Raw genomic sequence first — 13,041 nt, 5'->3', positions numbered from 1 at the left:
TGAGACTGTACATTTGCAAATCCATGCCGGCCGATCGTATTGCACGTTAAACGCGCTCGCATCGTTATGGTGCTGACGCTAATTCCTAACGTTCGTGCTGGAAGCCTAATCGGGCTGGAAATTGATGTTCCTGGGGTGGGGGGGTGAAGGCGGGGGGGGGGACGAGGAAGGACTTCTGACGTCCTCGTGGCTCGTTTTAGATTTGTTTTGACAAATCCATTCAAGCGGAGGGGGGGGGGTAATACAGTGCCGGGCTTCAGCTGCTGTCAATTGAGCCGGATAATGGATGCAAAGCGCCGTGCGGCTACGTTACATAAGAGGCGGTGGTGGGGGCTATTGCTGAGTGTGCACATGTTCTTATGTGTGCGATACTTGATGTGAACCCCAGTTGCCAACTGTCCTGTTTTTTCCAGGATTGTCCTCTTTATTTCATTCGGTAGCTGCTTTTGTCCGTGACATAATAACCACATCACTGCGGACAATGCATGTACGTGTGGTTCTCTCCCCCCGTTGCGATATTGTGAGGATAGTCTTCTTGCCATTGTGTCCTGTTCTCTTGCATCTCAGATGTGACATCAAAGGTTGTTGGTGCTTCCTGGAACAGGATTTCTTTTGGTTCATGTTTATATTTGCAAGCATGCTCTGGGATGGTGATATTTTACATATTGCAGGCAGCCCGTTCCACGGACACGGGAGACATATCACACGCACTTGACCCTCATCAGGCATTCACCAATAAACCTGACACTCGCCACTCAAAACAGTAGTCGTCAGCACGAGCCCAGCTACCTGAATTTGATGCCCGGTGACAGCGAGCGTCAGTGACAAATGATATCGGAACCAGTCGTGGACCTCCCCTAAGTTGACTCAGCCTGGGTAAATAGCACCGGAGGACCAAATGCGGCCAAATGCGGCTGGGCGTGGTGCTGGCTGCAGTACACTGTCACGCACCGGTGTTTGCCTTGATGAGATTCTCACTAACAGCACTTGTCCTATATAGTCTATAAAAAGCTATACGCGATGTCTTTGTCATTGCCTTTGTACATGTTACACACGCGTGTGTGCGTGTATTAATGCGTCGGCGACATGTGAACACATTTGCATGGATGGTGGAAAATGACCTCCAGCGGTGCTTGTTGGAAATTCATCTCGTCGCTTGAAGCGCCTTAACGCCCTTGCTTTGCCTAAACTGATCCGTGTAATAACATTATCTTGTACGTAGTTTTTCTAATATATATATAAAAATACAAAACAAGAAGGTTACAGTAGTGGCTGCGTTCAGTGTTCTGCTTGAATGTGGTGAACGTGTAATTATGAAAAGCGCGAGCTTAGTAAACTTGGTTAGTATTGGAGAAGTCGGTGACAGAATCAGAACGTGAATCAAAATCCGAATTTCCCGAGTCTTCAATTTCAGTCATGGTCTGACCACCCACGCTATCCTGCAGGTGGTGACGATGCCCCTAGGGTACACGTTCGCCGTCTGTTGCAGAGGTTAGCGGGTTCGAAACAAATGGCCGCCCTGGTTAACACCGCGGTTGTGTTAACCGTCTCCTTGCCGGTGCCTGTTGAGTTCCTGTGCTGTCAAACGAAGAACAGTTCCTTGTGTGACGTCCGCGTGGTCCAAAATTTTGAAATTTACTTTCAAATAACTTTTTGGGCAATCCACGGCCATCGGTGCCTTGATAGCGAATACTTAGCAGGGACCCCTGTGAGAAAAGATACTCGGGGAGGATTTCTTTTGGTTTATACGTGTATTGATTGTAACAACTAACAACCCACACATCATTTTAATGTGACTTTTTGTCCATTCCTGCCAGCCAGCCAGCAAAACTTGTATTGCTACATAGAGCACTGTCTCTGCACTGTACATGGTAATTTATGTCGATTTCTCACTTTGTCTTTGTTTTTATCTGTTTCTCAATTCCTCTGTCTCCTCTCCTCCCTCCACTGTACCTCCCCCACTTCCCTCCCCCTTATTCCTCTTCCTGTTTCTCTCACCTCTCACCCTCACTCTCCTTATTCCCACCTTGGGAGCACTTGGGACCGTGGCACCCAGCCAGACAGGAATTCACCCAGGTCATTCGGCGAGAAGACTTTTTTTTCGAATATAGACCGATATAATAATCCCTCTGTAGTCAATAAAGTATGTGCCGTGTAGTTGTCGCTTTGTGTTATTGTGTTTCCACCTTGTATGTTATATTGCAGGATGCCTTGGGGAGGCCTGCATCCCACAGTGGATTGACCATGGCCGATGACGTTACTTTTCTGTCAATTGTGCGTAGCTTGCAAAGTACTCCCACCTTCGGGAGGCAGACGTTTTTTTTGTCGTCGTTTAATCGTCTTCGTGGACTAACCGTCCCAGCTCTGGTGACATCGTGAAGTCCCATTTTTACCATCGTCTTTCTCGCATTCTCGACTGTTTCAAATTTAAGTCAGCCGGTTAACGCCTCGCCTGTTCCACCCGTCCCCGACACAGGACATTCGCGCCCATGTGGGAGGTGTTCCGCGCCTCGTCGGAGCGCCTCGCCTTGTGCCACCAGGAGCTGAGCCGCAAGCTCATGGAGCTCATCCGGGAGGTGCAGAAGTACGGCGACGAGCAGACCAAGCAGCACAAGAAGGTGCGAGCGACGCAGGCGCAACCATTGCGAGGTGGCTGCGGAAGTTGAAAAATAGCGCTGTGGTCAATCAACAGCGCGAGCGCTATTCTCAGGGCTTACTTGGTATATACCCTTAGCATTGCAGTCCGTAGCCCGGCACCGTTACCAAGGCTTAATTGGTACCCTTAGCATTGCAGACGGTAGTCCTAGCACTAGTCCCAGGGCTTAATCGGTAGACCTAGCGCTATTTCCAGGGCCTTATTTCTCACTCGATATTTTCCTGAACACTGCAAAGCTGGTTTGGAGTGGAGATGTTCTGCTCGAGCACAAGGTACATCTATATAAAATCCTTCATTATTGTACCAAACTCCACACCTCCGTTTAGCACAGTTGGCTATGTATGGTGCAAATGAAGTTCAACATACATACAACAGGTTAAATAAAAATTGCTAGGCGAGGTGGATGTGAGGTGTCATATAAAGCATCTGAAATGTGCATCCAAAATCGTGAAACTGCCGAATACCAATGAGACTGCAAATATGAGACGGAATTCAGTCGATATTTGAATCGAATCGTGACCCCGGATAGTGACAGTTCGTCGAATCGCTGGGTCGGGGTGTAAATTTCGGATGTAAATTTCAGACAAGCGCACTGCGCTCGTCTCAAACGTACATCCAATATCGTAAAACTACCCTATCTCAATGGCAATTTTTGCTTTTTTAGGCTGTCTGCAAATGAAAGTCATGTTCCCTCGTTTCTCCCTTTGCATTGCTGACTCTTTAACTTCCCACGTGCCACAGACGAAGGAGGAGGTGTCGGGGACCCTGGAGGCCGTGCAGGGCATGCAGACCACCACACAGGCGCTGCTCAAAGCCAAGGAGGTCTACAACAGCAAACACCAGGAGACGGAGAGACTCAAGAAGGAGGGAAACCACAAAGAGTACGAGAAGGCAAGTGAGCCCGCCGCCGTCACCACCGCCGCCTTCACCGTCGCTACCTCCACCACCGTGACCACGACCGTTGCCCCCGCGTCCATGCTCACCACCGCTACCACCAGCAGCAACAGCAGCAGCAGCACCACCGTCTTCGCCACCACCACTGCCGCCAGGCTCGGTTGCGGCGCCCGCTGAGCTATCCACCCGTGATCTGAAACGTGGCGACGGGAGTTGATTTTTTTGGTTTGTCGTTTTGGTGGTTTTTCACCTAATTCTATTTCAACCAGTTCCGGTGTAGCGCATACGCCGCCGTCTTGCTAACGCCACCAGCCGTGCGTACGGGAAGGCAAACCGTACGCACAGACGCTCACCCTTGCCATTATGCTCCAGCGATGCTTCAGATTGTCGAGTAAAACAAGCATCATGATGGCCCAGTGTCCGCCGGGAGACTTGCAATTGCTGCTCTTTGCGACCCTTAGTGGCAACAACTGGTAAAGGGCACAGGTCGGCATTCCTCGGTGCCAAAGTTATTTCGTACTCTATCTCTGCGTCAGTGTCACACACCACACTGAAAATAAGTTGCAAAGCAGATTTTTCGAACGTTACCGTTCGTATTACGTTGTCACTATCGGCATTATGCGATCAAGAAAATGTTTCCATTTTGCAACTCTTTTGACATTTCGGTTTCGAGTTTAGTTTGTTTTCACCGGGCGGGAACTCGCGAGAACGTTTGTGCGAGTGACGTGGGTCACCGGAACGACAAAGGCAATACCATAAAAACAAGAACAGCAACTGTGGAAATAGAAATCGGAGCAGAAAACAACAAATACAAAATGACAGCAAAACCCAACTGCGTAACAGAATAAATATTTAAACGTTCGGTTCTCGAATGGAATTTGCGGGGCCCTGAATCGCAATGGGCACCGAGACCAGCAAACCGTTACACTCCGCGGAATAAAAGATGTGTGTTTACGTGTGTCCTTTCTATAATGGACTCGTGTCGCTATAAATTCACTCTGTGGAGAAAGCTTGTGACCGCCGGTCATGTATCCTGGCGAAGTAATGTAGGAATGTAGATGGACAGGCTGCGGACAGATTCATGGTCAGTGCGTTGTGCTCATAGTGCGTGCAAAATCCTCCAATAGGGATTTTTCAATTTTCTCTGCCAAGCTGCAGTAAATCAACCCCTGATTGCATCCCGAGCCAAGCTGTCACTCTCAAAATCGAAATTCCAAAGGCATCGGCTGAAGTTTTGTGCCCGAATTCTCATTATTAAAGCATCGAGGCGATGAAAAAGTTTTTGGATGTATGGCTGCGAGAATAAATCCGTTACCGTTCACGGAGCAGCGACTGTGAAATCATTAGGCGGAACCTCCCTGGCGTCACAAATTTTCAAGTCTGCTTTTCTTTCAAGGGAAGGCCGTAATGACAACCGAAAACATAAACAGCTCTTTCTCTTCCAAGAAGTGCATCCTGGCTTGTCCGAAATACGTTTGAAGCTTCGTTAACAATAAATGAAGACTTTTAAAGTTAATTAGTCATGCTGTAATGGCACCTCGCATGCATTTACTACTATAACTGCTACTACTTTTATTTTACGAGATACGGTCCACTGAGCTATATTGCTCTTTTTCAGAAGCGACCTGGCCACAAATCATAGCTCAACGAAGTGGCTTATGTGGAAATGTATAACAGCCAAATACTCTCAACACATGTTTCCAAATGTGGAGAGAAAAACCGGAGGACCCGCAGAAAAAATTCACGCGACTACGGGGAGTGAGACATGAAAACTTAAAATATACAGGCATCAGAGTCGGAATTGAACCCACGACCTCCTGTATACCAGGCATAGTAGTTAACATCTGGCCACCGTGGCGCCCCTTAATACAGCATTAGAATGCTATAAATGAATTGCCTGATGGTAACCTGAAATCCTTTTTATTTATAATGAAGCTTGGCCATCTTTGTAAGAGAGCTGTTTAGCTAATCGGGCCTTACCAGCTAAAATAAAGTCTGCGCTTCCAACACAGGGCAGCCAGACCAGGACACGTATAACCTTTATTTAAAACCAAGTAAGAGTGGGTGGAATGGTGGTGCAGTGGTTAGTGCACTGCGTTATGAACCCAGAAAACTGACTTAAGATTCCTGGCCACAGCTCACATCAGTGGCCAATGATGTCTCAATCAGTCACCGGTCTGCACTGACCAGGATGTTCAAACAACCGCTATGACCGACACGGCATGGTGAGTTCTTAATCTCGCAGTGGCTTTATAAAGGACTGAAATGTATTGTATGTATTACCACTCAGAGCTAATTGAGACTAGAGTTATATTTTTCTAGGGAGAACTGCGTACAATAATGGCACCATAGAAGGTGCATTTCTACATGGAAAGGAATGGTTTTTTTTGGGTTGTGTCTTCCTTTAACAATCTGATCGCATAGAAAAAACAATTGAGAAACATTTAGAACAATGCCACTAACTTGTACCACACTTCCAAGCAACACACACAGTGCCTGGGTGGACACAAATACATACTAGTCACTGTTCACTGCTGAATAAAACCCTCCCAACAATGACACCACTGCCAAGCGTTGCTCACAATCAACTGAGTCTCCACTGGATGCCGTGTAGCTATAATCTTTTAGCAAGCAGTGGGTAGATCATGGCTGCTGCCGATGATGATTCTGTTCCTGAAGTTGAACCATTGTGCACCCAATCCGTCAGATCTCGGAAGCTGAAGAGGTTTGAACCTGGTTAGTAAAGTACTTGCATGTGGGAGACTGGCAGGGAGAATTATCTGCCAGGTTTATAATCTTGAGGTGCGTGACAGTGGAATGCTCGCCTTGTCATGTGACGTTATTGAATATGCGGTCATGGTGTGACCTCATTGCGAAGTGAGGGGTTGACAATCTGGTCACGTGACCTCATTGCAAAGCGATGGGTTCCGAAACTGGTCATGTGATGTTGAGAAAGCGAGGGGTGCACAATCTAGTCATGTGACCTCATTGCGAAGCGAGGGGTTGACAATCTGGTCATGTGACCTTGTTGAGAAGCGAGGGGTTCAGACTCTGGTCACGTGATGTTGATAAGCCAGGCGTTGACAATCTGGTCACGTGACCTCGTTGAGAATCGAGGGGTTTAGAATGCGCTGCTGCTGCTGTGTGCGCGTACGACAACAGGCCCAGGTGAAGTCACGCAAGGCGATGGAGGCGTACAAGGTGTTCGTGGATAAGTACGCCAACGTGCGCTCCGACTTTGAGCACAAGATGACGGAAACGGCACAGGTGAGCGGCGGCCCCCATGTTTACACCGGGGCCACCGATAAAACTTGGCAATTTCATCCTTCTCCCGCACCTTACGATTGGCACGGTTGGCTACGTACGGTGCGAAAGAAGTTCAACATGCATACATCATCATGATCATTACTTTCTAAGATCTCCCGATTGTAAGACGCTCCGGAAAAAAAGTAAGCCGCACTCCAAACTTGTGCCCGAAGTTAATAAACCTGCTCTTGCACATACACACAGACATCTACCAAATTATCATCCGCACCCCCAACTTTTGCTTTAAAATGCAGTGGGAACAGGTGCACCTCGTAATCCGGAAAATGCGGTAATAATTATACCGTGCCTCCCATGCGGTACATCTCCAGTTTCTCAATTCTGGTGGCATTTCTATCGAATTCTCGGGTTGGGTGCAATTCACAACTTCGTGCTCATGGCTACAGTCGTGTGTTTGCTGGCCTACCACCCTGCCGCCCGAAACGTGCCAGATCGCATCAGATCTCGCAATCCAAACGCAGGTGTTGGGCCCGGATCGTGCTTGGGCGGGGGACCGTTATACATGGAAAAGACGTTATCGGCAGCAAAGGGCAGTGGAAAAAAATCCACGATTGTGCTGTACGATGCTTGCCAAATATATGCAAATAAATCCACCATGAACAATATGGCATGGGGGAAGGCGTTCATCCTGCCTTGGGTTGCCAAACGGAGCTGTACACCTACTAATGTATTTTTTGATCATCTTATTTATTACAGAAAGCGTTGCCATGTATCGAACCGTATCGATAATAATAATAATGTCTCGATTTAAGCTTTCGTGACTGCAGGGATTCATCTTCTTGGTTCTTTTGGTAAAGTCACGTAGAAGGGATGTAATAAAAATAAAACACAATAAAATAATTCTCACGACGTTTCGGCCACAACGCAAATTCCTTTGTCAAGGCGCTCTTCCCCCTCCAACCCAGCTTAGATATACGCTGCCAAGCCTGGTGGTGTTCATTCAGACACTGTCTTTCCAACAGACTTGTTCTTCACCTGAGGACGGCTGCTTGCGTTGTGGCCGAAACGTCGTGAGAATTATTTTATTATGTTTTATTTTTATTATTTTATTATTTCCCTTCTACGTGACTTTACCGAAAGAACCAAGAAGAATAATAACATCATTTACATGTCTGCGAAAGCCTCACCGAGTCTCACTCGTCGTTGTCAGGAGAGGATCGCGGATTGGATGTTTTTGCCAATTCCATCTCGAGGGAGTGTTCTGCATGAAAGCGTTACCTCTCATACCCCTGTGGGTTTTCTCAATTCGCCTCCGAGCCGGTCGCTCGTTCCCCCCTCTCCGTCGCCGGCCCTTTATTCGCCCCTAACGCAGGCGAACAATGCCGCGCACAGATCCGTGCGCAAGCTTATTCAGCGAAATCACAACGCCGTCCTTGTTGAAGCACCATGTCCCCCCCCCCCCCATGTGCTGGATGGGAGATTACATGGAATGTCGTCGGATGTACATTTTTCTGCCGCCGGGTGTGTTTTCTTTGGAGCAAGTTCATGCGAGCGTTCCTGCGTTTTGCCTTTGGCCCTAAACGCAGTGACAAATGCTGGCCCACGAAGTGTTTAATTTAATCGGCTGGGGGACTGAGATGACAAGGAGATAGGAGTACAGCAATGGATTATATAATGTATATATGTCTAATTACTTTCGCACCGTACTTAGCCAATCGTGCTAATCGGAGGTGCGGGGAAAGGACGACAAACACAAAAAGCAGTTCTAAAGAAATGAGTTTTCAATCTAGATTCAAAAGTGCATAGCTCCAGTGGCTTCCTAATATCGGAAGGAAGAGTTTTCCAGACAGCAGCAGAAGAGCATCTGAAACCGCGCGATGCAGTGACAATCGTTGTTTGATGGCCTGCCAAAAGCCACTTGTGTTTGAACTTTTCAGTTTGCATAGCGCTCACGAGACCACGTGACGGATAGTTTGTTTGAAGTCCCTGTAATGTGTGTGTTGAAGGTTTCCCTGTCAGATATTCACGAGATGGCAGTACAGCAATGGATTGTCGAATCTCTCTTTGCGGGGCATTCGGTGTTATTCACCTGCAATGAGTGGTGGGCTTGCTGTGGGTACCCCCGCTCCCTCCCACGGCGAATTCGGACGCATTAAGGAATGGAATTGGCCAAACGTCTCAATGCAGAGCCCATCCTGAAACAGTCTTGAGATGAGGGCATGATCGTAATGCTTTTTTAAATGAAAAAGCAACCTGTAAAAGCAATTGCATATAATTTTATGCGTTCTTAAAACAGCACGAATCCATCCAACATCACGCCTATGACCAAATGACGGCCAGTGCTAAGCAGTTGTGGGCCTGGACCGTGAGCGCTTGGTGGACGGGCGACTGCGAGCGTGCGCGGATCCACGGCGATGCGACGACGACTTGCGCCCCGGCGGTTGTCCGAGAAGCTCACTGCTTGGTGTGCGTTGCCTCCGTGTTCCAGAGGTTCCAGGAGATTGAGGAGGCTCACCTGCAGAGCCTTCACGACTTCATCAAGGCCTTTTCCCAGGCTGTGGAAGACACGCACACCCTCATCGGGCAGGTGGGAGCGGTCACGTGTGTACACACGCACAAAGGCACCCCCACCCCCCCGGGGTATAGCCTCCAACAGACTTTCGGGGCAAGTGTCGTTCGCGAGGAACTATGAAAGCCGGCACGGCACATTCATCGCCACACTTAGCGGCCATTCACCACCGAGTGGCGATGACGTCACCACACAGCCTCTTTTTATGGCTTCGTCTCACCAGTGCGAGATTAAAAGGATGCCACAAGGCAAACAAGACAAGGACAATGCAAACGCCAAAGCATTTATAGCTCAGGTTAAGCAGTTTGAATATTGTACTTATGCCAGAAAGGGTAAAGCATTTCTTATATATATGTAATATTAATACATACACGCTTGCACATGCACAAAGCCACACACAAACACATGCACCTATGTACGTTTACACGTCCGCTCGCTTGCACGCTTCCGCACAAGCACACGCACACATATGCATGTACACTGGTATAGACTAGGTTTGGAATGGTTGCATCGATTGAATTCAATTCAAATCAAGATTGAATTCAATTCTCCCGCTCACGATGCATGCATCGAATTATATATGTGGGGTTTGATCATTGTATATATGTGTAGTGTGAATGCACCGCGCGTGCATTCATGCACGCGGTGTTGGCTGAACCCCTGCTGGGGAACGGGCGAGGTTGGAGGTGCAGGTGTAGGCAGGCTAGCAGTGGAGAGGCTAGCGGAATCTTTAGTCTGAGTGTGATAGGCTAGCGGGGTGAGAAGCTAGCAGAGTATACAGAGAGAGAGTCCGTGACAGGCTAGGAGAGCGGTGAGTAATAGGCTAGCGGAGCGAGAGAGAGTGAGCTCGAAGTAGCAGGCAAGCGGAGGAGTCCGTAGTGTTGAACAAGAGCAGCATCCGTGTGGGATGCTGTGAATAAAGTGACACAGGAGAAAAGACGAAGTTGTGCGCGTGAATAAACACCACACTACATTTGTACATACATATGTACATGTGTAGGTGTTGCATGTGTTGGAGTCATATTTTGTACGAGTGAGTGCAGTGGTGCAGGAGTTCGCGCACAGTGTTATTAAACTAATGACCTCAGTTCCATCTCCGTCCATGTAATTATGCCAGAGAGTAATTATGCACGTGTGTTCAAGTTCAAATCCATTTATTAGGTATAGCCCTGTGAGCCATTCGGCTCTTGAATCGGGTGCAACCGCAACAAACAAAAAACAAAAACATGAACAAGAAAACATCTTAAAGTGACTTTGTGCAAACTGAAAATCCAGGAAAAAAAAACCAGGAAAAATTCCACAAAAAAGCACCGTACACCAACGCTGTGTGCAAAAATCCCGTGTGCATGTATTCGTGTGTGGGGAGCGGGAGTGTAACGGTTAGTACGCTGCGCTACGCACGAGCTCAACTCCCACTTACGGCCAACACCAGTGACAATTATCTGAACTGCTCCTGGTCCTCCCCTGGGTCGACTCAGCCCTCAAATGAGTACCTGGTGTGGTGTGTAAAAATCGCCACAAGGGAGGCAAAGCCGGACGGGCGTGCTGTTGGCGACCCGCCCTCTCGTGTACTGTGCCGGCCTTCATAGGTGCTCGAAAATTGCACTTGCCCCAGCAATCTGTTCAACGGCTATACGGGCGAATCTTTGTCTTTGTGTGGGACTTAGGTGCACATGGAGTTCAGGCAGCAGGTGCGGGACATCACTGCGGATAATCTCATCGAGAAATACTCGGAGAGCAAGGGCACGGGCAAGGAGCGTCCAGGTGAGCAGCGAGCGCCAGCCACGTGGGGCCTTGTCGTGCGACCCCTCCTCCGCTCCCCCCCTTCCCCTCCCCCTCCCAATTGCCACCCCCCTCCCCCTCCCAGTTTCCACCGCCACTCCGTAGAACCAAACCCAGAGGTCGTCGGTTCTTTCTCCCGGCGTGGCAGTTCAGAATCTGTATTTGTCCTGGAGAAATCCGTTGAGCTATGAAGCTTTTTCACAGATGTCCAGTCGCTAAACAATGGGAACTTTTTCAGTCCGCCCTCCTTTCCACCACACCCGCTTCTGTCCACCCAGCAGTATAAATGGGTAAACCCACAGCTAGTCACTCATGTGGCTGGGTAAAGTGTGGTACACCCACCATCTGGTCAGTTTTGAAGAGTGGGGATAAAAATACTCTCTCTAGAGCTTGCACTAGAGCAGGGGTCGGCAACCTACGGCTCCGGAGCCGCATGCGGCTCTTTACGGGCTGCTTCTTGACGATATGTACGTATGTACAGTATGTACTCAGATGCATTGCGGCTCTTGAAATACTGAATTTTGTACCGAATTGGAAAGAAATGGCTCTTCTTGTTATTTTGGTTGCCGACCCCTGCACTAGAGCATGCCCGAATTATAATAGATCCATATACACAGGTTTGTAAACCCTCTTGCTGTTCTGCTCTCTCCAGCCACCTTGCATCCCATCCATCAGGTTTTGGGATCCTCAAAAATGTTCATGATCCACCAACACATTCCTCCAAAGGGCTGCTTTACAGGTGTGCAAACCCTACCGTTTCATCACGATAATATATATTTTTTTAAATTCGTAAATGATACACTATTTTCACGAACGAAGCGTTCATAATCTTTCAGCCTTGGCGTTGCGTGCAGTGAGTAGGCAGGTTTTCGCCACCTACCTTTGTGTTTGCGCACGTGCATTTGTGTCTGCCGAGTCAGCCGATTTTTGTTTAAAAACCACCGGACGCAAACGGAAGAAAAAGTCGCGTTACTCGGAGCAGGGTGGGGGGGGGGACATAGGCTCACAAATCGGTCGGCGTTCAGCGCCAGCACGCGTTGGGATCGAACGCCCCCCCGGAAGAAACGTGCACTTCGTAATATCAGAACGTCCTCAGCGAGACCTTGACACGTCCAGTCGAGAGAAAAAAAAAACGTAGCGTTCATTTTGACCGGTGGCGGCGCCTAAGTTGAAAGCCCGGCCTGCCCTTTCATCCGGCCGCCTTTTGTTTCCCCCACGTGCAAGCCTGTTCTTGTTGGTCTTGGAACTGGTTTGGTGTCTGGGGGGAGGGGTAGTATAACCGGGGTGATTGGTGGGGGGCAGCTATTGAATGTCGCTTTGGACGGCCCTTGCTGTCCAGAGGCGTCTGTCCCTGCCACTCGGCAGCGCTTCGGGGCCATGCGAGCACTTACATTTAAATTGGCCTCCATAATCATAAAAACAAAGGCAACCAAAAGAAACTGCCCTCTCTTCCGCCCCGCCGATTAATACTTAATGCGTGCGCAATTCAGGGCGGTGTGTGTTGGGGCCAGGAGATGCGGTGTTCCCAGTGGAGATGCTAATGTACGTGCGTGTACGTGCGTTAGTGAGTGCGTGAGCGTCTGTGTGCGTGCATGTTTCTGTGCGCACTGTACAGGAGGGATGCAATGGTTCATCGAACGCGATCGATTTGGATTCGACGTGTGCATTGAACCGTGTGTGTAAGAATCGATTATGTACCATCTGGTTTTGTTGGTTGCAGTAGTTAGCCGCTATGAATTAGAGTTGTTGATCGGTTCAGCTCTACAGCAGCTCGGGGATTTGTCGGCATTCGGGGAAGGGAGGGCAATTGGTTGAAATTCAGATCGAGAATCGATTCTCTGTTGTCCCGTTTTCACCGTTAGTATTTTTCCCATGT

The 13,041-nt window shown here is 48.7% G+C and overlaps 1 protein-coding gene across 1 annotated transcript in view; it reads left to right on the top strand.

Moving 5' to 3' along the window:
* Nucleotides 1-13,041, top strand: part of LOC144941112 (F-BAR domain only protein 2-like) — a 91,633-nt gene that overhangs the window by 30,430 nt on the left and 48,162 nt on the right. The window contains 5 exon segments of the mRNA XM_078867608.1: nt 2,477-2,618; nt 3,398-3,547; nt 6,713-6,817; nt 9,303-9,401; nt 11,051-11,147. Of these exon segments, the coding sequence (XP_078723734.1) occupies nt 2,477-2,618; nt 3,398-3,547; nt 6,713-6,817; nt 9,303-9,401; nt 11,051-11,147 (593 nt within the window).

Source organism: Lampetra fluviatilis, chromosome 24 (assembly GCF_964198595.1).
Source record: "Lampetra fluviatilis chromosome 24, kcLamFluv1.1, whole genome shotgun sequence".
Classification (NCBI taxonomy): Eukaryota; Metazoa; Chordata; class Hyperoartia; order Petromyzontiformes; family Petromyzontidae; genus Lampetra; species Lampetra fluviatilis.
This window is presented reverse-complemented; position numbering and strand designations above follow the sequence as displayed.